General features: G+C 37.4%; 1 protein-coding gene and 1 pseudogene across 5 annotated transcripts in view; one reads left to right on the top strand and one right to left on the bottom strand.

Annotated features, from left to right (window-relative positions):
- The first annotated feature begins 330 nt into the window (after nucleotides 1-330).
- Nucleotides 331-1,699, top strand: LOC101594743 (annotated as a pseudogene).
- Nucleotides 1,700-11,997: 10,298 nt separating this feature from the next.
- C15H18orf54 (chromosome 15 C18orf54 homolog) overlaps nucleotides 11,998-26,709 on the bottom strand; it is a 29,053-nt gene continuing 14,341 nt past the window's right edge. For all 5 annotated transcript variants that reach the window (XM_012948013.2, XM_045135395.1, XM_004654749.2 and 2 more), the window contains exons 5-8: nucleotides 22,749-22,851; nucleotides 19,671-19,799; nucleotides 17,227-17,297; nucleotides 11,998-12,658 (exon numbers count right to left, since the gene is read on the bottom strand). In XM_012948013.2, the coding sequence (XP_012803467.2) occupies nucleotides 12,586-12,658; nucleotides 17,227-17,297; nucleotides 19,671-19,799; nucleotides 22,749-22,851 (376 nt within the window). In that variant the 3' untranslated portion in view covers nucleotides 11,998-12,585. The remainder of the gene's footprint in view (nucleotides 12,659-17,226; nucleotides 17,298-19,670; nucleotides 19,800-22,748; nucleotides 22,852-26,709) is intronic.

Here is a 26,709-nt window from a genome sequence, read left to right as displayed (position 1 = left end):
ATACAAAAGTCCCAAGTCTCATCTGAGATTTAAGATTGTCTCTTGACTGTGAGACCTGTAAAATCAAAACAATTTACATACTCCCAACATATCACAGCACAGAGTAAACATTTCCATTGGGGCGGGGGAAGACCTAACAAGCAGAGACTGGACCAACGCAGAATCAATAACGATAAGGCAAACATCAAACATCAGCAGTTCAAGTTTGACATCCACAACCAGTGACAAAGTCTCTAGAATTCCTATTTCCACCCCTCCAGCTGGGCTGAATTGCAAGGTGAAAACTTTCATCCTGAGCCACCAGCTTTCCATGGTGGCCATTGAACAGTCATGGTACATCCAAGACATCTTCAGATCTCCACTACAAACCACAGTCCATACTTACAGCTCCATGCAATGGCCTTTTTGGCCTTCAATACAGAAATATCACCCCACTTCACAATGCTGAACCTCAGCAGTAACTTCTGGAACTTCAGACAATGGTCTCTACACAGGGACATCAACATGATTCACATGCCACTTCTCAGCAGCAGATCATAGAACCATGTGCACACCAGGATCCACTTGATTGCATTTTTTCATGCTTCCAAAATAATACCAGGTGTGCATCAGCACCACCAATCTATTAATCTAGGGAGGAAATAAATCTTGACCTTGAAGTGCAGGCTTCTTCCTTCAAGTCATCTCCTTTCAAAAGAATTTGTATTCCTACTCATTAAGTCTTTCCTAGGTGGATTTAACCCTCAGGTATCTTTTCCATTGTTTCAATGCAAAACAGTTGGTCCACCCTTAATGGTGGTAATTTGTTAAACAAACACGGCTTTAAATTTGCTTGAATTTTTTCTGTGATAAACCATACATTTTTCATATCTTTGTGTTCTATATCTTTCACCCAAGCACACTAATCCATTACTTTTAAATTCAACCTTGATCAAACACTCTGGGAATGGATAGAACACAGCCAACCTTTGTGCCAATAGCTCAGTTCCAATAAAGTTGTCTACTTTCAGGCTGGAGAAATGGCTTAGTGGTTAAGGTGCATGCCTGCGAAGCCTAAGGACCCTGGTTTGATTCTCCAGGTCCCACATAAGCCAGATGCCCAAGGAAAATATGCCATTAGTGCTGCATACCAGGCCCCTGCTGTCACCCAGAATGTGCCCTATGTTTTCAGTGGAGAATTTAAAGAGATAAGCCTTGATGACTTTAAGGGAAAATACCTGGTACTGTTCTATCCTTTGAATATCACGTTTGTATGTCCTACGGAAATTGCTTTTAGTGACAAAGCCAATAAATTCCATGACATTAACTGTGAAGTGGTTGCAATGTCCGAGGATTCCCACTTTAGCCATCTTACCTGGATCAATACACCAAGGAAGAGTGGAGGTTTGGGCTACAGGAACATCACACTCTTGTCAGATTAACCAAGTAAATATCCCGGGACTATGGTGTGCTGTTGGAAGGTGCTAGCATTGCACTCAGAGGCCTCTTCATAATTGACCCCAAAGGAGTCATCAAGCACCTCAGTGTCAACAACTTCCCAGTGGGCCCCAGTGTGGAAGAGACCCTCTGCTTGGTGAAAGCATTCCAGTTTGTGGAGACCCACGGAGAAGTCTGCCCGACAAATTGGACACCGGAGTCCACTACAATCAAGCAGAGTCCAGCAGCTTCCAGAGAGTAATTTGCGAAGGTCCATCAGTAGGCCATCCTGCGTCTCATGTTCGCCTATAGCTCCTCATGTCAGAAAAGAGCCAAATAAAGAAAGACAGGAAGGAAGGAGGGATAGAAAGAAGGAAGGAGAGAAAAAGAAGAAAGGAGGAGGAAAGAGTGAGCCACAGCTGGAATGTTTGGCATTTGTAAGATTATTTGCAGGTGGAAAAACCAATCATGCTCGCCTTTGTACACACTGCTCCATGTTTTGTTTCTGTGATGCCAGCTGCAACTTTCTTAAGGTGGCTAACTGCTAACAGTAGTCCTTATCGGGATATCATGATAGCTAGTAAGTTCCCACAGCAGGCCTAGTCTCCATTCCTTAGATCACCTCTTCAGAAGGTAGAAGACACTCTCCTTAGCCTTACTTGAATCTCCATCTATAGCAAAATAGCACAAGCTTCTAGTCAAAGATCCTGAAGTTTCCTTTTAATTTCCTCAGTTAAACTGAGCTGTCCTTTATGGTCTGTTTTGTCATGTGGCTCAGCAGGCTAAGTAAACTCCCAAAGTGTATGTGATAGAAAATGAATCATATTAAAATACAGTGGTAGAGACTTCAGTGATCATGCACAGCCCCTAGTACCTATTAACTGACTTACTATCTCTCATTAGGTGTCATTATAAAACAAATCTGTTTAATCCAGGGATAATAGTTTGAAATAATTTTCTTTGCTTGATATAAAAATAGCTGGGTGTGGTGGTGCACACTAATCCCAGCACTAGGGAGGCAGAGGTAGGAGGACCACTATGAGTTTGAGGCCACCCTGAGACTACATAGTGAATTCCAGGTCAGCCTGGGCTAGAGTAAGACCCTACAGTAGCAGAACAATTGGTTGATGGTCAGGGTAGGCCCTCAGCAAGACACCAGAATATAGGACAAGGGTTATTTAAGGAAAGACTATCTGGATGGAGGAAACAGTACAAAGGTTGGAGACCAGCACACATTTACAGATATCTGAGAAGACCAAGAGCAACATGCTAAATTATAGGGCAAATGGAATGGAATGAAACTCTGTGGTTTGTGCAGGTAAGAGGACTAAGAAGTATTGCCATTTCACATAGGACTTTTTATGCCATAGCAGAACTTGCCTTTTTTCTCAAATATGAATACATTAAAAACTGAGAGGCGCTTCAATCATCTGCTAAAGGATATATTCTTTCTGGAAAACAGAACAGAGAGGATATCTTATTCCTAATGTCTCCCTTAACTAAATCTGTAACTACCATAGCTGCTAGTATTTACTAAGCTGTTGTATGCCAGTATACCTTTGCTTATTTAATCCTCAAAACTGTAAGATTCATCTATAAAGGGAAATAAGGGCTAGAGGTATCAGTAGTAAAAGTAAAAAAAAAAAAAAAAGGTATTTAAGTCATGAAGTAAATGATTTAATGTCCTTATGAGACTTGACTTTGCTCTTTATGAATTACCCAGTAATTCTTGGCCATATACAATGAATAGATTATATGTAAATGTGGAGAAAGTTGAAGTTATCCAAGTAAATATTTATATCATGTTTTTAACTGATTGCATTATTTTATTATTAGATATGGACATATTTTATATGTAAACATGTCATGTTGGTACCATCCTTTCCCTCCTCCCTGCACACCCCCCCTTTTTTCATTTTGATTTATTTGAGAGCAACACAGAGAGAGAATGGGCGTTGTAGGCCCTTCAGCCACTGCAAATGAACTCCAGACGTGTGTGCTCCCTTGTGCATCTGGCTAACATGGGTTCTGGGGAATCGAGCTTCAAACCAGGGTCCTTAGGCTTCACAGGCAACTGTTTAACCGCTAAGCCATCTCTCCAGCCACCCTGCCCCTTTTCTGAAGAGGCCTTCCTCATTGGGGATACAGGTCAACCCCATGGGTATTGTGGATCGTGCACTATGGGGCAGCAGTCAGTTATGGGAAAAGGCAATGTGTCTGTGCAAAATGTCCCCACTTGTGGCTCTAACAATCTTTCCGCCCCCTCTTCCACAAAATTCCCTGAGCCAAGCTGGGAGCATTTTAAGTCTACTTCAGTGATAGGCACTAGAGCATCTAGATATCTGGTTTGGTAGGTGTTGAGTGTCCTCAATATCTTTCTCCATCACCCTTGTGCTGATTTCAGCTTAACTAAGAGAGCAGCATTCTTGCTCATTTCCCCAATTCCTCTGTGGTTTCAGCTGGGGCCAAAGTGGAGTGCACTGGGTCATTTATCTCAAGTCCAGTTCCCATTTGAAAAAGAGAAGCAGATTCTCCAACGGACAGTGAAGTCAGTACCAGTGAAATGGAATAACAATTAATTTAGACAGAATTAAAAGAGTTTAGACACTTTAAGATTAGTGGAAGCTTGACAATGGAAGGCAGAATCATTATCTGGGTAGGATTCTGACTTGTTTTCAGTTCCAGATATGGTTTCCTTTCCATGGAGCAGATCTGCTAGCCAATCCAAGAGCAGTTGGTTACCCACCTTGGCTGTGTACCACTATTGCACTTGTGTGAGCATCACGTCAGGTTGTTTGCTCTGAGTAACTTAGACATTGAGTTGCTTGAACATATGTTGGCCACTTTCCCTTGGTAGCTCATGTAGTGCCTTCTAGCACTAGATGAGCTAATTATCTGAGGACTGGCTCTCCTCTGGATTCCAATCAGGTCTCTCCATAGTCTGTGCTGACAGTGATTGGTGTCTTCAGCATTAGGGTCTTACCATTACTCTGGCGGGTAATCAAGTGCTCTGACAAAGTCTGTCTTGTTTGTTTTGGGAGATCTAGTAGGTCTCTCTGATCAACAGCTCATTGTGGCTATAGACCACATTCTGGTACAGGGAATTACAGGCCAGTGCCAAGGGAAAAGGAAAAAGAAAAATCCAGAGAAGAAAAATTTGAGGCTACATTCATCTCACTCTCTCCAGGACCCTTCGATTCAGATGCTCCCTCTAAGGTTTGCCTGAGAGTTCCACCATTTAGTCTGATTTCCAGGATATAGGATTTTATGGTACCAGTTCAGATTTTGTGTCCTTCCCCCCTTTCGCTTCCCCCAAGTCCAAGCCTCAAGATGCTATTCAGTTATGTCAGCAACTTGGGCTGACCCAGGTTAGGAACTGCAGATGAGTGAGATCATGTGACTATTGTGTTTGTGATTATGTGAGTTCACTGAAAATGATCTATTCCAAGTGTGGCTATTTTTCTACAAATTTCAATGTGTCATGTTTTTCTTACTGTTGAGTAGATATACCACATCTTGGTTATACATTCATCCAATGATGAGCACCTGGGTTGATTCCAATTTTTAGCTATTATGAATTGAGCAGCTATAAACACGGTTGAGCAAATATTTCTGAACTGAGATGTGGAGCTTTTAAGGTAAATGCCCAGTAACAGAATAATAGGGTCTGCTATATTCATCCCTTTCTGGAGTCTCCAAATTGATTTACACAGTGGTTGTACCAGCTTACATTCAGTGAGTGGGTGAGTTTTCGGACTACTTCAGTGATGAGCTCTTAGGAGCCCCTGGATCTCTGCTTTGGTAGGTGTTGAGTATCCTCAGGGTCTGTCTCCTACAACCTGATGCTCATTATCAGGATCAGCACAGAAGGAGCACTCAAGTTCATCTCCCCACTTCCACTGTGGTTTCAGCTGTGGCTTGGCTGAAGTGCAAGGGATAGTTTATCTCTTCAGGTCTCACTACCTTCTTAAAAAAAAAAAAAAAAAAAGAACAGATTCTCCAATGGAGACTGAAGTCAGCATAGTTATAGGATAAGCATTGCTAATTTAGGGAGAATTTGATGTATGTAACCCATCTTTTAGCCAAGGACTAGTGTCCTCAGCAAAAGAAACACCTCTGGAGGTATCACCATACCTGCTCTAAAGCTGTATTTCAAAGCCATAGTAACAAAAACAGCATGGTATGGGCATGAAAACAGAGACATAGACCAATGGAACAGAATTGAAGACTCAGACCTTAGGTCAAGTAACTACAGCTACTTTATCTTTGACAAAGGTGCCAATAATGTAGACTGGAGGAAAGACAGCATCTTCAACAAATGGTGCAGGACAAATTGGATAACCATATGCAGAAAAATGAAACAAGACCCACTCATCTCATCATACATAAAAATCAAGTCCAAATGAATTAAAACCTCAATATAAAACCTGAAACTCTCCTCCTACTGGAAGAAAAAAATAGGGGGAACTCTCCATGATACAAGAGTAGGGAAAGACTTCCTGAACAAAACCTCAGTAGCCCAGGAAATTAAATAATCACTTAACCAATGGGATCTCATGAAGCTAAAAAGCTTTTGTACAAACATACCATAAGCAGAGCCAAAAGATTACCCACTAAATGGGAGAAAATCTTTGCCAGTTATACCACTGACAGAAGCCAAATATCTAGAATTTACAAAAAACTTAACAATAAAATATCAAACTCACTCCAAAAATGAGACAGAGAACTGAATAGGGAGTTCTTAAAGAAGAAATACAAATGTCTAACACACACTTAAGAAAAAGTTCAACATCCCTAACCATAAAGGAAATGCAAATTAAAACCATGAGATTCCACCTCATTCCAGTAAGGATGTCAATTATTAGAACTTTTAAAATATTATGTCAGCACCTGAATTTTCAGATTGAGGATGCTTTAACTTGGTTCTTATTCTTTAGCTTATCTAAATCTTATGCACTTTTTAAAACTCTGACCAAGGTAATTTTTTCTATCATAGTAACTTGGCTTTTCCCTCTTGTCCTACCATTTATTTACTTTTCATGTCTTATTTTTATTTATTTATTTATTTATTTATTTGAGAGCAACAGACACAGAGAGAAAGACAGATAGAGGGAGAGAGAGAGAATGGGCACACCAGGGCTTCCAGCCTCTGCAAACGAACTCCACATGCGTGCGCCCCCCTGTGCATCTGGCTAACGTGGGACCTGGGGAACCGAGCCTTGAACCGGGATCCTTAGGCTTCACAGGCAAGCGCTTAATCGCTCAGCCATCTCTCCAGCCCTCATGTCTTATTTTGATGTTCTGGATAGTTCCCATACTATAGTTATATCTTATGGGAATAAAGTATGACAAAAGTGTTAGAATGGCAGTATTCAACAGTGTGTGCAATGTCAGTTGGCTTCAGTCTAAAAGACAAAGTTGAGGAGGAGAAAGGTTTAAGTGGAAATAGGTATTATAATACAGGTGAGCTAGTCCAAGTAGTAACTTGGTATATTGTGAGAAAAGCTGTTTACATACAATCTGGTACAGGATAAAGGCAATGTAAAAGAAACAGCCAAGGTTTATTGTTGCTGTTGGTCAAAAAAGGGGTGGGGACAAGCAAAGACATATGATAATAAAGAAGATAGGAAAGTAATGGTATCCCGTATCACAGAAAAATTCCAAAATGCCTTAACTTTTGTCAATTGCTCAAAATTTTCTATAAAGCTGAATTGGTGCCAGTTCTCTCAAAAAAAGAAAAAACATGAAAGTAAATTCATATTTACAGTAAAGACAGTTTATTTCAACCTTGACTTTGCATATTATTCATATTGACCCCTTGACCTCAAGTATTTTTAATTATTACTTTACATTTTACATTCAAATATTTGAAGTATCATATAATTTTTAAAATTTTTTATGTATTTGAGAGCAACAGAGAAAGAGGCAGAGACAGAGACAGAATAGGCACACCAGAGCCTCCAGACACTACAAACGAACTCCAGATGCATGTGCCATCTTGTGCATCTGGCTTATGTGGGTCCTGGGGAATCAAGCCTTGAACTGGGGTCCTCGGACTTCACAGGCAAGCACTAAACTGCTAAGCCATGTCTCCAGCCCTTATAATTTTTTGTTCAACATTTTCACAATATTCCTAAAACAAAGGGCTATTTTGATAAAGTTTTATATTTACAGTAAAACTTTCAAAATCTAATTTTTCTCACTATCTACTTTAAATTCTCAACTTGTCTCCATACTGGAATCCTCTTGCATTGCTAAAAATGAAGAAGAAAAAATTAAAAAAAAAAAAACATTAGTTGTACATGTAACTAAAATACTTTACTGTATTTCCTAAACATTTATGTTTTCTTGTTTTTCTGTGTTTTTTTTTTTTTTTTTTTTTTTTTTTTTTTTTTTTTTTTGCAAGGTAGGGTCTTGCTCTAGCCAAGGCTGACCTAGAATTCACTATGTAGTCTCAGGGAACCCTCGAACTCACGGTGATCCTCCTACCTCTGCCTCCTGAGTGCTGGGATTAAAGGCGTGCACTACCACACCTGGCTTATGATTTTTTAAAAGGTCAAGATTAATAAGCTGATTAACTCAATTCATTTTGTAGGTATAGGCTAAAACCACTGCATACATAATATAAAAGGGAAAAATAATGCTTCCTTGGTAATATAAAATTTCCTTAAGTATTAGTTGCAACATCTAAAGTTAGTATATGATTGTGATATTTGGTATTGGAGATATGTTCTTGCAAAGGGGGCCACTAACCAAATCAATGCTATTAAGTCTTTATTATACTACCATCCCTTGGGAGATGTTTCCAAGGTATAGAATGCATTGTGTGGCTAACATATAATATCCATTTGGAAGTTCTTAACTGATTTTTTGTTGTTGTTTTTCAAGGTAGGGTCTCACTCTAGCCCAGGATGACCTGGAATTCACTATGTAGTCTCAGGGTGGCCTCAAACTCACAGAAAACCTCCTGCCTCTGCCTCTGCCTTGTGCTGGGATTAAATGCATGAACGACAACCTTACCTGATATCTTTATCATCACTAACTTTAGGATTTGTTGATTAGCAGGTTTTACTAGGTCTGGAACATGATCCTAAAAAATCTATCTAACAAAGGGGAAAGTGCCAGGGGGGAGGGAGGGAATTACCATGGGATTTTTTTTTTTTTATAATCATGAAAAATGTTAATAAAAATTTAAAAATTAAAAAAAATTTTAAAAAATCTATCTAATGCTTACCCACTGAATAGTTCCCTTTTAAAAAGGCAGGCATGGGGCTAGAGAAATGGGTCAGAAGTTAAGGTGCTTGCCTGCAAAGCCTAATGACCCAGGTTGATTTGCCAGCACCCAGGTAAGGCCAGATACACAAATTGTCACATTGTATGTAGAGTTCACTTGCAGTGGCTGGAGGCCCTGGCATGCTCATTCTCTCTCTCTTTTATTCTCATTCTCTGTCTCTCCTTATAAATAAATAAATATTTTTAAAGGCTGGAGTGATGATGTAGTGGTTAAGGCACTTCCTGCAAAGCCAAAGGATCCACGTTTGACTGTCCAGATTCCATGTAAGCCAGATGCACAAAGGTGAGGGAAGCACAAGGTTGCACATGCCAATTAGGTTACACAAGTGTCCAGAGTTTGATTTCAGTGACTGAGGCCCTGGTGTACCAATTCTCTCTCTCTCTCTCTGTGCCTGTCTCTCTGTCTCACACACTCAAAATAAATAAATAAATAAATAAATAATAAGAGCCAAAGGAAGGGTACCACTCCTTACAATGTAACTTTACAGACAGAAATTGGCCTTGACATCCATGACCTCACAATGCCTAGCAATACCTTCACAAAACCCTCATAATAGGAGAAAAAGACAACATCAAAACAAAGGAGAGAATAACAAAGAGGAGATATGATGGAGAATAGAGTTGTGAAGGGGAAAGTGGGGGAAGGGAGGGAGGGAAATATCATGGTTTCTTATCTGTAAGTATAGAAGTTGTCAATAAAAAAATTTTAAGGGTTGGAGGGATGGCTTAGCAGTTAAGGCATTTGCCTACAAAGCCAAAGGACCCAAGTTCAATTCCCCAGTACCCACATAAGCCAGATATACAAGGAAGTCCATGAATCTGGAGTTCATTTGCAGTCGCTAGAGGCGCTGGTGTGCCCTTTGTGTGTGTGTGTGTGTGTGTGTGTGTGTGTGTGTGCGCGCGCGCGTGTGTCTCCTTGCAAATAAATAAGTAAATAAAATAAAAATTTTTAAAAATTAAAAAACCATCATTGGATGAATGGATAATGAACATGTGGTACATTTACACAATGGAATTCTACTCAGCAATAAGGAAAAAATCATGTAATAAAATATGTAGGAAAATGGTCAGACTTGGAAGAGATCATACTAAGTGAATTCACACAAGCAGAGAATGATAAACACTTTATGTCTTCCTTCATCTGTGATTCCTAACCTGGAACAGCTTAAGTTGCAGACATATCTGACAGGCAACTCAAGGGACAGAAGTAGGGATGGAAGGGTTTGGGGGAAGAGGAAGGAAAGAGTGGGGAGGAGATACACACAAAACTAAATCCAAAATGAATTGGTACAATAAAAACCTTCCACCTACATAGTAGACTTCAGTAGGAATATGGGGGAAGATTGTCTGGTAAGAAGGTCCCTGGAGAGAGTGGGATGAAACCTAACCCCCCCAAAAAACTGGCTCTGGCTTATAACTCCCAGTACAGAAATCAGTTACAACCCACATTGAGCTGTTGTTCGGAGGTCCCCAGAATAAGACAGGCTTCTGTCAAAGCACCTGATTACCCACCTGAGGTAAAAGGTTAAACCCTGTTGCTGAACACACCACATGCTGCTAACACAGAACATCAAGAGATCTGGCTGCAAAAAGAAAGAAGCCAGTTCCCAGATGGTTAGTCCACATAATGCTGGAAGTGCTACATGAGTTGGTGGGGAGATATGGCCAACAAAGGGAATTTTGTAGAAGAGGGGGACAGAAAGATTGTATGAACCACAGGATGGGAGGGAATATACAGAGGCAATGCCCCCCCACACACACATACACGATGACTGACTGCTGTTTTACTCAACCCATAACCCTATGGTGAACACCAGCAATCCCACTGAGAAGGGCCTTCAGTGAAGTGGGGGCAAGGAGGAGGGAAATGATGGTACCAACGCATGACATGTCCATACAAAGTTCCTACTTGATAAAAGAGAGAGAGAGAGAATTTTGGTAATAGAAAAAAAGCCAGACATAAATCTGCAAAGTAATTCTAGTTTGGCTATGCAAACTACTTGCTCAGCAATAGACTACGTCACAAAATAGAATGTCAGTGGTAAAAAGATATTCACAGAGTAACCCCTCCCCACCAAAAAAATCCCCATTGATTAAGGCCTCTAAACTAGCCAGAGCAATATAATGAAAAACTCACTGGCCAGGAAAAAAAAAAAAAAAACAGGCAGGGTTCACCCTACAGTATTTGATGTGTCATTTCTGCAACAAGGATATTAAATAGCATTTTAATAGTTTAGAAAATAATTCTTTTTAGTGTGTTTTATATATTTAAAATATGAGAGAGATTGCATGGCCACTTCATGGCCTCTTGCCACTGCTGCAAATGAACACCAGAGGCATATGGCACTTTGTGCACCTGGCTTTATGTAGGCAATGAAGAATCAAACCTGCAACAGCTGGCTTTGTTAGCAAATGCTTTTAACCACTGAATCATCTTCCCAGCCCAGTTTAGAAAATAATTCTATGACCACATATGCTTAGAAATCAACAGTAATGGGCTAAAGAGACTGCTCAGTGGTTAAGGCACTTGCCTGCAATGCCTAATGACCCAAGTCAATTTTCCAGTACCCATGTAAAGCCAGATGCACAAAATAAGTGTATGTATCTGGAGTTAGTTTGCAGTACCTAAAGGCCCTGGTGCACCCATATTCATTCTCTCTCTTCTTGCAAATAAATAAAAATACTTTTTAATTTTTTTTTAAAGAAATTAACAGTAAACCTACTTATAGTGTCATTTGGGTGAACTGTTTACAGTATTTGTGCATATACATATATTCTTCAAGTTCATTAGTCTTTTTAAATGTTGTATTTGTTATGCTTTATGAGTTTTGTTGACAATGTTTCCTATTTACAAATACTAACAGCATCTATTTAAAAGAAATTGAAAAGTTACAGCTCTATTCAGTTCTATGTAGACTTGGAAGACTATAAAAAAAAAAAAAAACGGCCACATATATATTCTAGTCATTTGAGTGAGAGACAGAGAATGGGTGTGCCACAGTCTCCAGCTACTGTAAATGAACTCCAGATGCATGTGCCACCTGTGCAGCTGGCTTACATGGGTACTGGAGAATCAAACCTGGGTCCTTAAGCTTTGCAGACAAGCATCTTAACTGCTAAGCCATCTCCCCAGCCCTATAAAAGACTTTTTTTTTCAAGCCCAATTTTTGGAAAATAGCATTAAAATAGAGCTCTACACTAATTTTTTTGTGTGTGTGTTCCTGTTGCTTAGTTTCAAATTTTTCAATAGTTTGGACCTAACACAACACAAAAATCTGGGAAACAATCTAATATTTATGATTTGTAATCTGTCAAGTATTATCAAGATTATCTTAACACAAAACATATTAACTAAATGAGGTTCTATGGAAATCACGCTACAAAAGAACATTCCTATTAACATTGCCACACATACTATTAAATCAATGCCACTACAAGTACAATGTATCTTAAATATTCTATTTATGAAGTCTTAAAAATAAAAGAATTCAATATAAGATACTCCATAACAATTTGGATATTTCTTTAAACTGCTTTTCAAAAGCAGATATTGTATATTTTAAAAAAATCCTTAAGATTTTGGATGCTGAAGAAAGGGTAAGTCCAAGTAAGCATCAGTTATCCATTTTTGAATTCTGAACATTTGCTGGCCTGAAGATGAAAACACTCTAAGATATACTGTGGTGGCTTCCAGTTCACATTCTAGTATTCACAAAATCAGGCCTGCAGACATTTCCATGTTCAAGTTTTTGGAAGAATACTTGATGCAGCCATAGAATAATGTATGGCATATATTTACTTTGTCAGTTTAGATAATATAAAAAAAAATTCACTCTGTAGTGACTATTTATTGTGGTGACAGTTTTATTTTCCTCTTCACATTTTCGATGACTGCTTCCCATTAGTATCATCAACCAGTTCTCGGAGGTGGGATAAATGGTGTAAGGCCCTTCATTAAAAAGCACAAAAAAGCATTAGAAACTAAAATTAATGTAGATAGCAAGAAATGGTGATTGCATTGTTTATACAAAATTAGCATAAGAAGTGAACATACATAAAAATTTATAATATAAATATCAAACTGAGAACTGTTGGTATCTTAACAGGTGAGAATTAAGATAATTTATCTAATATTCTGTAAACATTTATTCAAAATTACATTTTCAATACTCAATTTTTTAAAGTTAATCTACCAATTAGCCAAGTAAGACACAATAATATGAATCATACTTAACTCTTTTCTTCAGGTAATTTTCCCCATAATTCTACAAAATAGTATTATTTCTTTTAGCAAACTATATATCACTTAGGAAACAAAGAACACAATTCATTTTACATTTATATTCAAAATAGATTAAGTTTTTAAAATATATTTTATTTATTTATTTATTTACTTGAGAGAAAGAGAGAGAGAGAATGGGCGCATCCAGCCACTGCAAACGAACTCCAGATACATGCACCCCCTTGTGCATCTGGCTTAGGTGGGTCCTGGAGAGTCAAACGGGATCCTTTGGCTTTGCAGGCAAACAGTTTAACTGCTAAGCCATCTCTCCAGCCCTAGATTAAGTTTTTAATAGCACTTAAGATCAGTTATAGCTCTCAGTGAAACTCATTTTTTTTTAAATATTTTCTTTTTTTAAATTTTTATTTATTTATTTGAGAGAGACAGACACAGAGAGAAAGACAGATAGAGGGAGAGAGAGAGAATGGGCGCGCCAGGGCTTCTAGCCTCTGCAAACAAACTCCAGACGCGTGCGCCCCCTTGTGCATCTGGCTAACGTGGGACCTGGGGAACCAAGCCTTGAACCGGGGTCCTTAGGCTTCACAGGCAAGCGCTTAATTGCTAAGCCATCTCTCCAGCCCAGTGAATCTCATTTTTATTGAGTAATAGGAAACCCAATGATTTCTCCAATAAGGTTGGATGATGTGAAATACTAACATCCTAGACTTTTCTCTAAAATAAAGCCAAGATTGTAGGTCAGTTCTCACTAAAGAAAATTCAGTTATTTCTCAAATAAACCAGAGAGAAAGGGGCCTAGAGTTTTCCAAGCTTCCTTGAAAATAATCCTTTAGGTTTTTCTTACCCCTTTTAAGTTAGCATTTTCTTCCATTATAAATGCAAGCAACAGATCTATATCTGTAACCTTAAATATCAGAATTAAGTTATTTTTATTTAACATTAAGGTCATTGCACGTATCACAAAATACTTTAACACTCATTAGTACTTCAAAGGTACAGTAGTTATTAACATGGCATAAAAAATATCTAGGAAATCATCATGTTCAAAAACTAACACTGGGCTGAGGAGATGGCTTAGTGGCTAAGCGCTTGCCTGTGAAGCCTAAGGTCCCCAGTTCAAGGCTCATTCCCCCAGGACCCGAGTTAGCCAGATGCACAAGGGAGCACACATGTCTGGAGTTCATTTACAGTGGCTGGAAGCCCTGGCACACCTATTCTCTCTATTTCTCTCTTTTACTGTCAAATAAAAATAAAACAAAATTTTTTTTTAAACTAACATTATTCCATTTACTTAAAGATGGCATTTTTTTTTTACCAAGTTTTAGTTAATGTTTGTATTAAATTCCTAACATGTAAATGTGTAAGACAAAGCTACGTTGTACAGAGATTCATATCCATTACATTTCAAAATGTAAGATAACTTCATCTAGGAAAAAAATAACATTATAGACTATTATCAGCAATTTACAAACTTTAGCTCTAATTAGTCCTTCCCAGCCCTTCCCTACTCCCTGAGTGTCTAAGGAAGTAAACAAAAGCTAATCTAGGAGACAGGAGCTTTTTAAGGCTAATGAAAGACATCTTAAAATTGGTCAACCACTCAGTCTTAACAGCAAAAAAGATGTTAGTTGAGGATGGAAAGATAAATGTCCAAAATCTGTTATTCTAAATCAGCTTTTACTTTAAATATGAAAAAGTAGAACATACATTCAATCTTTAGAATGAAAATAATGGAGAAAAAAAATGCTGTTATGCTTCTGTAAGTATAAACTTATTTCCTAACAGTACAACTTACTGACAATTCTTTCAAAATGTATAAAAGCTTAAAGACTGCTAAAAGCTCACTCAACAAAATCAACTAAAAGAAATTTTACAAATCATATATTCTGTCCTTCCTAAAATATTCTATTTGTAAGCAAAACTACTGTTTATGGCAAGAAAAAAAGTGACTATTTAAAATAATACATAAATGATAAGTAAAAACTAGAGGTTGGAGCCAAGCGTAGTGGTACACGCCTTTAATCCCAAAACTCGGGAGGCAGAGGTAGGAAGATCACTGAGTTAGAGGCCACCCTGAGACTACATAGTGAATTCCAGGTCAGCGTGAGCTAAAGTGAGACCCAACCTCAAAAAAAAAAAAAAAAAAAAAGGTAGGATTGCTGTGAGTTCAAAGCCACCCTGAGACTACATAGCAAATTCCAGGTCAGGCTGGGCCAGAGTGAAACCCTACTTCAAAAAAAGAAGAAAAAAAAGCAAAAGCAAAAGCAAAAACAAAAACTAGAGGTTGAGGAGATGCCCTAGTCAGCAAAGTTCTTGATCACAAGCATCAGGACCTAAGTTCAAATCCCCACTACCCATGTAAAAATGTTAAGTATGGAAGTGCATGCCTATAAACTCAACACTCAGTAGGCACAGACAGGGAGTCCCTGGGGTTCACATGGACTAGTTATAGAGAGGACTAGGTTCAGTGAGAGATCCTGTCTCAGCAAATAAGGTGGAGAGTGATAAAGTAAGAAACCCGGTGCCAATCTCTGGCCTCCATTGCATGTACACATATAAACACACACACAAAGTATTTATAATATTCTAGTAAACAGTAAAAGAACCAATGGTGCTTTATAGGCCAGTGTTCATTTTTACAAAAAAAAAATCTTTTAAGATTACTTTGACTCAGAAAATACACTAGGGTCTGCAACACAAGCTCAATATTGATGCTTTAACAGCAATGAAAAGTTTGAAATATCCACTTTAAAAATTTAAAGTAGAATGGCAAATTTATCCTAACACTGACGTCCTATATCTATCATCAACAGATGTTAGAAACAAGTTTTCTAATCAAACCATATGGTCTGCATCCCAGTACCATGCTTTCTAGCTATAGAGCTTTGTGGGAGTTTATTTCACTATGCCTATTCCCTGATCTGTACTATAAAGATGAAAATAGTACTTGCTTTGTGAGATCCTAAAGATTTTAAGTACATTGTCAATAGCACTTTTAAAAAAAGCTAATAGTTGGACTGGAGAGATGACTTAGTGGTTAATGCACCTGCCCGCAAAGCCAAAGGACCCAAGTTTGATTATCCAGGACCCACATAAGCCAGATGAACAAGGTGACACATGTGTCTAGAGTTCACTCGCAATGGCTGAAGGCCCTGGTGTGCCCAATTTCTTGCTATTTCTATCTGCCTTCTTCTCTATTTTTCTCTGCCTCCCTCTCTCTCATTCAAGTAAGTAAATAAAAATAAATAAAAAAACAACTAACACTTGACAAATATCCAAAAAACATTACTTACTGTGACTTACTAAATTCTACTAGGTATAGAACATTGTATCAAGCACTATGGAACGCTACAAAGCTATAAAGAGGTCTTTATCTTTACCTGTAAGATTGTAAGTCATTTATAGAAATCATCACAAATTGTATTTTTAACTATAAAATCTATAGTTTGTATGTTTTTATTTATTTAGAGTGGTATACATTTACACATTTCATGATTGCTTCAATTTTCTATTACTTTCTTAGATAACAAAATTCTAAGCAAATCATAAAATATAAAAGATGAGTAACAGTTGTTTAGCCTCACATATAGCTAAGTGAAATAATGTTATTAAAGTGAAAAATTTCAGAAGCTAAGGAAATGGTGGTTAAATGTACTTGTTAGCAAAAGCTGCCCACCCAGTTCAATTTCCCAGCCACCCACATAAGATATGCCATACACATACATACAAATAAATATATAATTTTTAAGCAAAAAAATTATTATTATTATTATTTTTGGTTTTCTGAGGTAGGGTCTCACACTAGCTCAGGCTGACCTGGAATTTACTATGTAGTCTCAGGGTGACCTCGAAGTCATGGCAATCCTCCTTACCTCTGCCTCCCAAATGCTGGGATTAAGAGCATAGTTAAGCTTTTTGAAGCATGTTATCTTTAAAACAAACATCGCTTTCTCTTAAACCTGTGTAATTTCCTATTTAAATTGTTCTATTGACCTTTAAAGATAAGCCCTTAGACATTTAGAATATAGTAGATATGAATGGCTCAGATTCTCTTTTCATTTCAGAGGCAGAGGTAGAAGGATCACTGTGAATTCGAGGCCACTCTGAGACTACATAGTGAATTCCAAGTCAGCCTGAGCTAGCGCGAGACCCTACCTCAGAAAAACCAAAAAAGAAAAAAAAGTAGTAGTTTAAATATCCTTGCATACATCTTTCTACCCTGATTTCAAAGAAACAGCTAAGATCGCTTTGTGTCCATGTTAGTAGAGAATACTTACTTTTGAAGAGACCTAGTAATAGAAACCATATTTTCCTTCAACTGTAATTGAGAAAAATCATCTTCTGAAACCTATAATTTAAAATAGAAAACTTGTAAAAACAAATGTAAAATATCGAAGTCACTGTAGCAAATTACTTTTAGTATAATATGTAGTATTCTTATTTTCCCTTTATTCTACAACTACTACAACTACCACTCAGACTCACCTTTCAGTTATCCGAAAATATGATTTACAACATATGCCTATTAAGTAATAAAATCTTTCTTGAAATTATAAGTTTAAAGAAAATATTTGTCTTGATATTGAAATGCAAGGAAAAGTATAGATTACAGTTTATGTTAATGCCATATTAGTACAATGTTTGGAGAAAATTCTACAATTTAAATGAACATCCATGGACTAGTTGCTGATCCATTAATTTGTAATGAAAACTGAATTTTATATAGCTCTATTGAATAACACAGAAACTGATAAGGAAAACCAGCCAGATACAGAAGAACAATTCATGATCTTACTTATACATGAAATCTGAAACATCCAACTCACTGAAGCAGAGAATAAAATGGAAGCTATCAGAGATTAGGACTGGGTGATGATAGACAGGGAGAAGCTGGTTAAAGAAGATAAAATTTCAGTTATAAAGAGTAAGTTAAGTAGCTAATGTATAACATAGTGAATATGGTTAATAACAATGTGTTATAGATTTAAAAACTGCTAGGAGTATAGATTTTTAGTGTTTGCATCACAAAAAATAAGTATGTAAGATTATTATATATGCTAAATAGCTTGATTTAGCCATTTTGTAATGTATAAGTATTTAACATGTTATACACCAAAATATAGACAACTTTTACTTGTCAATTAAAAATAACTTAAAAAAATAAATTTAAGGGCTAGAGAGATAGCTTAGTGGGTAAGGTACTTGCCTGCAAAACTTAAGGACCCAGGTTTGATTCCCTAGTACCCAAGTATGCCAAATGTACAAGGAGGCACATGAATCTAAAGTTCATATGCAATGGATACATGTCCTGGCATGCGCGCGCGCGCGTGCACGCACGCTCTCTCTCTCTCTCTCTCTAAAATAAATATTTTTTAAAAAGAAAACAAAATTGAAACTGAAGAGGTTAAGTGATTTATACTCATATTCCACTTGCTAATAGTAGTGGGTGGCAGAATTAGAATTCACAATTAGACATGGGAAAAAATAGTCTATGTTCCAATACTTTGAAGAAAATTTATCCTCTAAAAGAGTAGTAGCCCAAAGCATAATTCAAAATTTCTAGAAAAACATACAAATTATTAAAAAAGTATAGTCCTAAACTAAAATTTTACTTAACTCATAAGAACCAATAAACAATAACAATAGTAAATTTGTTTGTCTGAAATAAGAAATGTGAAGAAATCCAATGTTGAAAAGATTTTTTAGGCTTCTCCTAATATAAGTAGTCAAACAGACAAATTCCATAGGACATTAAAAAGTCAAACATTTATGATTCATGCATACTGTAATTGTAACATGTTATTTAAATAAGATACTGGATTTAAAAGCATAAACTGGAGAGTTGGCTTAGGGCTTAAGGTACTTGCCTGCAAAGCTAAAGGACTCAGATTTGACTCCTCAGGACCTACATAAGCCAGAGGTACAAGGTGGTGGAGCATGGAGTCTGGAGTTTGCAGTGGCTGGAGGCCCTGGAGCACCCATTCTCACTCTCAATCTCTCTCTACCTCTTTCTCTGTCTCTCTCAAATAAATAAAAAATTTTAAAAGGATAAATTAATGGGAAAATCTTCAGAAATAGGAATTAAAAAGCTATAAAGTTGCCAGGCCTGGTGGCGCATACCTTTAATCCCAGCACTTAGGAGGCAGAGGTAAGTAGGTTGCCATGAGTTCAGGGCCACTCTGAGACTACATAGTGAGTTCCAGGTCAGCCTGGACTAGAGTGAGACCCTACCTCAAAAAATTAAAAAAAAAAAAACAACTATAAAGTCGAATAGTATTAAGTTTGAGTACATTCCTTTAAATAACAGGCTTACAATACAATTCTACATGTGTTAATGTTGGCACACTTATTAACACAGTTCTCAAGAGATGTAGGAAAAAACCCTGTTATGATTAAATATGAAATAGTCCCCAGACTCATGTGTTGAATGTTTGTTTACCAGCTGATAGCACTATTCTGAGAATTTTGTGGACACTGAAGGAAATGAGAGTTAGCGGGGACTCCCTCTGAAGGTTATACTTAATCTCGTCACTTCCTCACTGTCTTTCTCCTGTCTTCCTTGAGATGAACACACTCCTCAGGCATTGCATTGCCGTGGGCCCAGTATCACTGGACTCAAGGACTATAGACTGAAACCTCTGAAAGCAAGAGCCAAATAAATATGTTTCTGTCACATATTTTATTATAGACAAGTACAAGATTAAGTCAAATTGGTGCTTACTTGCTTCATCTCTTCTGGTTCTATAGTTTTGCTGTGATTAAAACTTTCTTGTACTGCTTGAAGGTTAAATAACATTTGTTTCAAGGCTTCAACAGGACCATGATGTTTACCACCAGATAGAGTAGAGTCCTAAAGTTAAGAAATGGTAATAACCAGTCAAATTTTAGAGAAAAGCTTTACTCTGTATTATGTCCTCCAATACAAAATTAATGCAAAAATCCAAACATCACATGAAAATAAATTTTTTAAAAAAATTAGAAACTGCTCACTTGCCATTTCCCTATAACCAGCCTTCAGATGAAGTATTATAGAATGATAGCTAACAGCTTAGCATGCACTGCTAATGATCTTTTAAAATGAATAATACATTTACAGCAAATGCATATACAGTCACAGCTTTTTATGTGATAGCTGCCCTCAGAGTTCAGATAAACCAGTATGTTTTTTTCAAATGCTGCCTATATAAAACTAGTTAGCAGTGTGAGTACTAAAATTTCAAATACACCATCTTTGGCACACATTTAAATATATTTCCACTTGTGAAGATATGGGCAAAGGGAAACCTTTATTCATTGTTGGTGGAAATATAAATTTGTACAGCCACTATGAAAATCAGCATGCAGGTTCATGAAATAACTAAAAATAGAGCTACCACATAACACAGCAATGCCACTCCTGAGTATGTATGTGAATATATATATAGGAATCTGAACCAACATATAACAAAGATACTTGCACATCCATGTTTATTGGTGTACTATTCACAATAGCCAGGAAATGGAAACAGCCTAAATGCCCAGCAACAGATGAATGCATAAAAAAAATATGGTGTGTGTGTGTGCATGTGTGAGTGTGTGTGTGTGCGCGCACACGTGTGAGAGAGAGAGAAATTTTATGCCTACCTAGTGGCACCACACAGCTGCCTGAGAGCCTGTTCCTTGGTGTCTTCACTCAACTGCTCCCAAATGCTCCCACGCCTGCCTACCTAGTCTGCCTAGTTGCACCACACAGCTGTTGGTGAGCCTTGGCTCCCTAGTGTTATTTCCCATTTGTGCCCCACACACCCAAAGTGTGCCACCCCATTGCTGCTCAAGACATTCTCCTGCTATGCATATACGTTCCCTACTCGTCATGAGTGAACCAACATCATCCCACTTCATGCACCCCTTCTATACCCATCACTCTGTAGTACCTTATGACTCCCTTTGCAAGCTTCTCCCGCACAGCCCATGTTAGTATCCAATGTACTTGTGAGCCCACCCTCTTATCCAGCTCTATTCACCCCCAACCCAATCTTACTACTACCTTGTGAGTGACCAAAGTATCTCCATATGGGCAAATCTCAATGCAAAACAAGTAACACACATACTAAAAGAGTACACACCACAAAGAAATCCAGTCCCATGCTAGAAGCATCTCATGAGAACTACTTAGGGGAAATTAAAGAGAATTTAAAAGTACAATTATGATAGAACATGAACTTAAAGGAGCCATGAATACATGCCTGAATGAAATCTCGGAGCACACTCAACATACACCTGCATTTATTAAAAGAGTACATGGACAAATGCCCGAATGAGCCCCAAGAGAACACAAACAACTATATGAATTGAGTAAGTAAAATAAGACATAAAAATACATCTCAACAGAGGTAGAAATGCTGAAGAAAAACCAAATGGAAATGAAAAAATACACAAGGTCAAATAGAAACCTCCCTGGAAAACCTTACCAATAGAATGGATCATATGAAGGACAAACTTTCAGAAACTAGCAGAAACAGATTAGGTAACCAAAATCAATGGTAAGTTCAAAAAAGTGTACAAGCAGAACATAAGAGATATTTGGGACATGATGAACAGACCAAATCTATGAGTACTGGGAACATAAGGAGAAGAACTTCAGAACAAAGGAATAGAAAATATTTTCAATCAAATTATAGAAGAAAACTTGCCAACTTTAAGAAAAGAGATTGCCATTTAAAATAAGTGTATAGGGGCTGGAGAGATGGCTTAGGAGTTAAGGTGCTTGACTGTGAAGCCTAAGGACCCAGGTTCAATTCCCCAGGACCCACCACATAAGCCAGATGCATAAGGTGGCACACGTGTCTGGAATTCGTTTGCAGTGGCTAGAGGCCCTGGCAAGCCCAGTCTCTCTCTCTCTCTAGATCTCTCTCATAAATAAATACAAATATTAAATGTTTTTTAAATATTTTTTTAATTTTTTGTTCATTTTTATTTATTTATTTGAAAGCAACAGACAGAGAGAGAAAAAGGCAGATTGAGAGAGAGAGAGAATGGGCATGCCAGGGCCTCCAGCCACTGCAAATGACCTCCAGATGCGTGCACCCCCTTGTGCATCTCACTAACATGGGTTCTAGGGAATCGAGCCTAGAACCAGGGTCCTTAGGCTTCACAGGCAAGTGCTTAACCACTAAACCATCTCTCCAGCCCAAAAATATTAATTTTTTTAAAGAAGCATATAGAACACTAAATAGGACCAGAAAAACTTTCCATGTCATATTATACTCAAAACATAAACACACAAGATAAACAAAAGAAATCATGGAAAATGTTAATAAAAATTTTTTTAATTAAAAAAAAATAAACAAAAGATATTAAAAGCCACAAGAGAGAAAACACAAGTCAAATACAAAGGCAGACCCTTCAGAATAATACCCAATTGTTAAATGGAAGCTCTAAAAGCCCAAAGAGCCTGCAATGATTTATTCCAAGTATTTAAAAACCACAGCTACCAACCAAAACTACTATATTCAGCAAAATTACCTTGCATGGTAAAGAAATTTTTTTCCATGACAAAAATACTAAAGAAATTTATGACCACTAAGCCAGTCTGCAATACTAAAATGATTTCTTCAAATTGAAGAGAATAAACACATTCAGGAAATTACAGGGTAAAAACAATAACCAATGCTAGTTGTCAAGCAAATGAAAACCAAAGAAACCACCAAAGACCACAAAAACATCAATATGATAGGAATGAACTCATCTTTCAATAACAACTCTGATATAATAGTTATAAGCTTTCTTTTATTAAGTTTAAAAAGTTACTTTCACTCACCTGATTATCATTTTTTAAAAAGTCTTCAAGAACCTCCTTAACATACTTGGCCTTCGAACTTTGTTGAGCAGCATCATCAGAATTAACAGGGACAGGAGATTTGCTAAACATGATTTAAAGGATATAAAACAGTAATGACGTTCCCAAAATCTAAAAGCAGGCAGTACATAACTTAAACATTTTCATTCAAATGCAAGTGGTCACCAAGAAATAATTACCATGAACAAAACTCAGATTAATGTTATGTGGTAATTTTACCATCCTCTCCCTAAAGTGGTATCAAAATTCAGTCCCTCCATAACTCCTTGCTTCTCATTTCAGGCTTTAAGAAAACACTACATATAAAGAAAGTGAAGCTGAATAAATACTCCTTCATCTACAGAACAACTCCAAAACCTCATTTGTTTGATACAGTATATCTTTCTAAGTAAACTTTGTGCTGGGAACAGTTTGGTGGTCAAAACCTTGCCTAGAACTGAGAGGTTTTTGATTCAATCCCCAGTAAGACACACACACACACACACACACACACACACGCACACACACACACACACACAAATTCTTTATTTAATGTTAGTAAAAAAAAAAAAAAAAAAATCACATATTCTTATGAGTTTTTCCCACAATGGTAGTTACATGTTCACCAACTTCAAGGCAATAAGATAGAGTTCTCCTCTAGAACTTGTATTAACATAGATAAGAGAGTACATCAGGAAGTTTTAATTTTAAACGTAAAATTCCTTAATAAAAAATTTAGTCACCATCACTATATAATCTTAGGTCATTTGTCTAGTCCTCAGTATCTACAACTTGTTCACTTATTTCACAGCAGTATTATAAAAATTAATTAATTTTCTATGGACTTGATACATTTAACATGATCAATATTCACTTTACTTGATATTTTAGTAGATGGAACATTTCACACAAAAATGTTCCCAAAATCAATTTCTATTAATCACAGAAATAAATGAATTCATCCTATTTCTCTATATATCACTATGAGATGTTTGAAACTTAAGAAAATGTCCAACAACCTTTTACTTTTCATGTATATGCATGTGGTCTGCATATGTGTATATGTTCATATTGTATGGGTACACATGTGCTGGTATACATAGATATGTACACATACATGCTGAGGTCAGAGTTCAGTGTTAGGTGTCTCTCAATCATTTTCCATCTTCATTTTTTGAGACAGGTTCTCTTACTGAACCTAGACCTCATCAATTTGGCTAAGCCAGCAAACTATAGGGATCCTCCTGCCTCCACCACCCTCCTACTGGGACTAGGTATGTGCTAAAATATCTGGCACTTACATGAGTGTTAGGGATCCAAACTCAGGTTCTCATGCTTGTGTAGCAAGCATTTTGCTGACTGAGTCATCTCCCCAGCACAGGAATCTTCTTAATAGCATTTAAGTAGTACAGACTAACAATTATACTAATAAGTGGTTTTTGTTGACATATATGATTTATATATAAGCTTAGTCTCAATCTAAGCAGTCTTTCCCCTTACTACTCAATAGTATAGTGTTTTCTGTTTCTTTGTTTGATTGGTTTTTGTTTTTCAAGGTAGGGTTTTGCTGTAGCACAGGCTGGCCTGGAGTTCACTATACAGTCTCAGGGTGGCCTTGAACTAAAGGCAATCCTCCTACCTCTGCCTCCTAAGTGCTAGGACTAAAGGCATGTGACACCATACCTGACTTCAAGAACATAGTTTTTATATCCTTCTATCCACTGTTATGGAAAAGCATTTACCTGATTTAGTTGATGACGGGTACAAAGTCACATACAGGTTCACTTTACTATTCTACTTTCATATTTGTTTGAAATTTTTTATAATAAAGTTTTAAAAAATATAACTAGTTGATTTTGGTTATGTTCTACCTGTCAGATGTTACCTTTATTGTTCCCTACTCTATTTTGTTTAACCTAATATCAGGCTGATAATAATATGTCAGTCTCAAACTAATATCTATTCATTTTTCTCAGGAATCCATCTTTAGTTTTGTCAACAAATATAACTATCACAAGGCAAGTTGATTCTCCAAGAATGAAATGGTGGGTGCAAGTTTGTGGGCCAACCCACTAATAATGTTTGTTATACTATCCAAGACAGAATTTATATAATACAATTGCAAAATGCATATGTTAAATGCACTTAAAGTTTCACTCTCAATCATCTCGAATATTACTTACTTATTTTGGTTCCAACTGAAAGAAAAATATTGCAGTTATTCCTTTTTTACTTGAGAGAGAGAGAGAGAATTGGTACACCAGGACCTCTGCCACTGCTAATGAACTCCAGACACTTACACCACCTAGTGGGCATGTGCAACCTTGCGCTTGCCTCACCTTTATGCATCTGGCTTATGTGAGATCTGGAGAGTTGAACATGGGTCTTCAGGCTTCTCAGGCAAGCACTTCAATTGCTCAGCCATTTCTCCAGCCCAGCTATTCTTTACTTATAACTATTATTTCTCCATCTACTAAGTTGAGGGAAGTAATTTACATAGTGGTTGCAAATATGAGGTGGGAATTTAAATTGGAATGGCAGTCAGAGTTGACATTCAAACAAGAAGTACTCAACTGAGAAATAAGGAAAACAATAAAGGGCTGAGAAGATGGCTCACTGGTTAAAGGTGCTGTCTTGCAAAGCCTGCCAAACTGGACTGGATTCCCCAGTACCCATGTAAAGCCAGATGCACAAAGTGGCTCATGTATCTGGAATTTTGCACTGGCAAGAGGCCTTGGTGTGCCCACTTGTATTTTATCTCCCTCCCCTTCATCTCTGCTTGAAAATAAATATATAAATATTTAAACAACATAAAAAAAAATGAATTTTAGCACTTGGCAGACCAAAGCAGAAAGACTGTACATTGAATCCAACCTGGGTTGCTAGGGAAAAAAAATTCTAATTCAAAAACAGAGGACTGAAGAGATAGCTTAGCAGTTAAAACACTTGCCTACAAAGTCTAAGGACCCATGTTTGACTCCCCTGTTCCTGCATAAGCCAGACATAAAAGGTGACACGCACAAGGTGGCATGCGCATCTCTCTCTCTCTCTCTCACTTGCTCTTGCTCTCATTCTCTCTCATAAAAATAAAAGGCCAGTCCATCGGGTTTGCCTCAAAAAAGAAAAGAGAATAAAAAGAGCACACCAAAAGAAAGTTTAGACAACTAAAGATAATAAAGCAATACAGCCAAAGAAAGGATATGGGATGTATCAAGAATGTATTTCTAGCTGGGCATGGTGACACATGCCTTTGATCCCAGCACTCAGGAGACAGAGGTAGAAGAACCATTTTGAGTTCAAGGACACCCTGAGACTACATAGTGAATTCCAGGTCAGCCTGAGCTAAAGTAAGACCCTATCTTGAAACACCAAAAGAATAAATAAAATAAATAAAAGTTTGGCATAGTGGTGCACACCCTTAATCTCAGCACACAGAGGTAGGAAGATTGCTGTGGGTTTGAGCCCAGCCTGAGACTACATAATGAATTCAAGGTCAGCCTAGGCTAGAACAAGGCCCTAACTCTTAAAACAAACAAACAAACAAACAAAAACATTCCCAATCAATCTAAATGTAATATCGCTAATAAAAACTTTCCTGGGAGGACTTCCAGTTAAGACGGTGGTGTAGGAACCATGCCAAAGCAACCTAGGGGAAAAAAAGCACCCCCCCCCAAAAAAGAAAAAACAGCAAAATACACTCTTCTACTAAAAAGTAAGGTATATAAGAAATTAAAATGGCAGCAGAGAAGAGGAGAGATCCAGAGCCCAAATAGGCAGGCAGAAGTGGCTCCAGCAGCAGCAGCACCAGGTCCACAGCTGCCAGGTTTGGTTTGAGCTACAGGAAAAGCCAAATGAGGTGATTTTCCACTCACACAGGAGCTCTTCGCAAACACAAGAAATGTGGAGAGCCGCAGCCAACAACGGAGGAGCAGATCATGAGGTA

Source organism: Jaculus jaculus, chromosome 15 (assembly GCF_020740685.1).
Source record: "Jaculus jaculus isolate mJacJac1 chromosome 15, mJacJac1.mat.Y.cur, whole genome shotgun sequence".
In the NCBI taxonomy this organism is placed as follows: Eukaryota; Metazoa; Chordata; class Mammalia; order Rodentia; family Dipodidae; genus Jaculus; species Jaculus jaculus.
The sequence above is the reverse complement of the archived record's forward strand: the minus strand, read 5'-3'. Positions and strand labels throughout refer to the sequence as shown.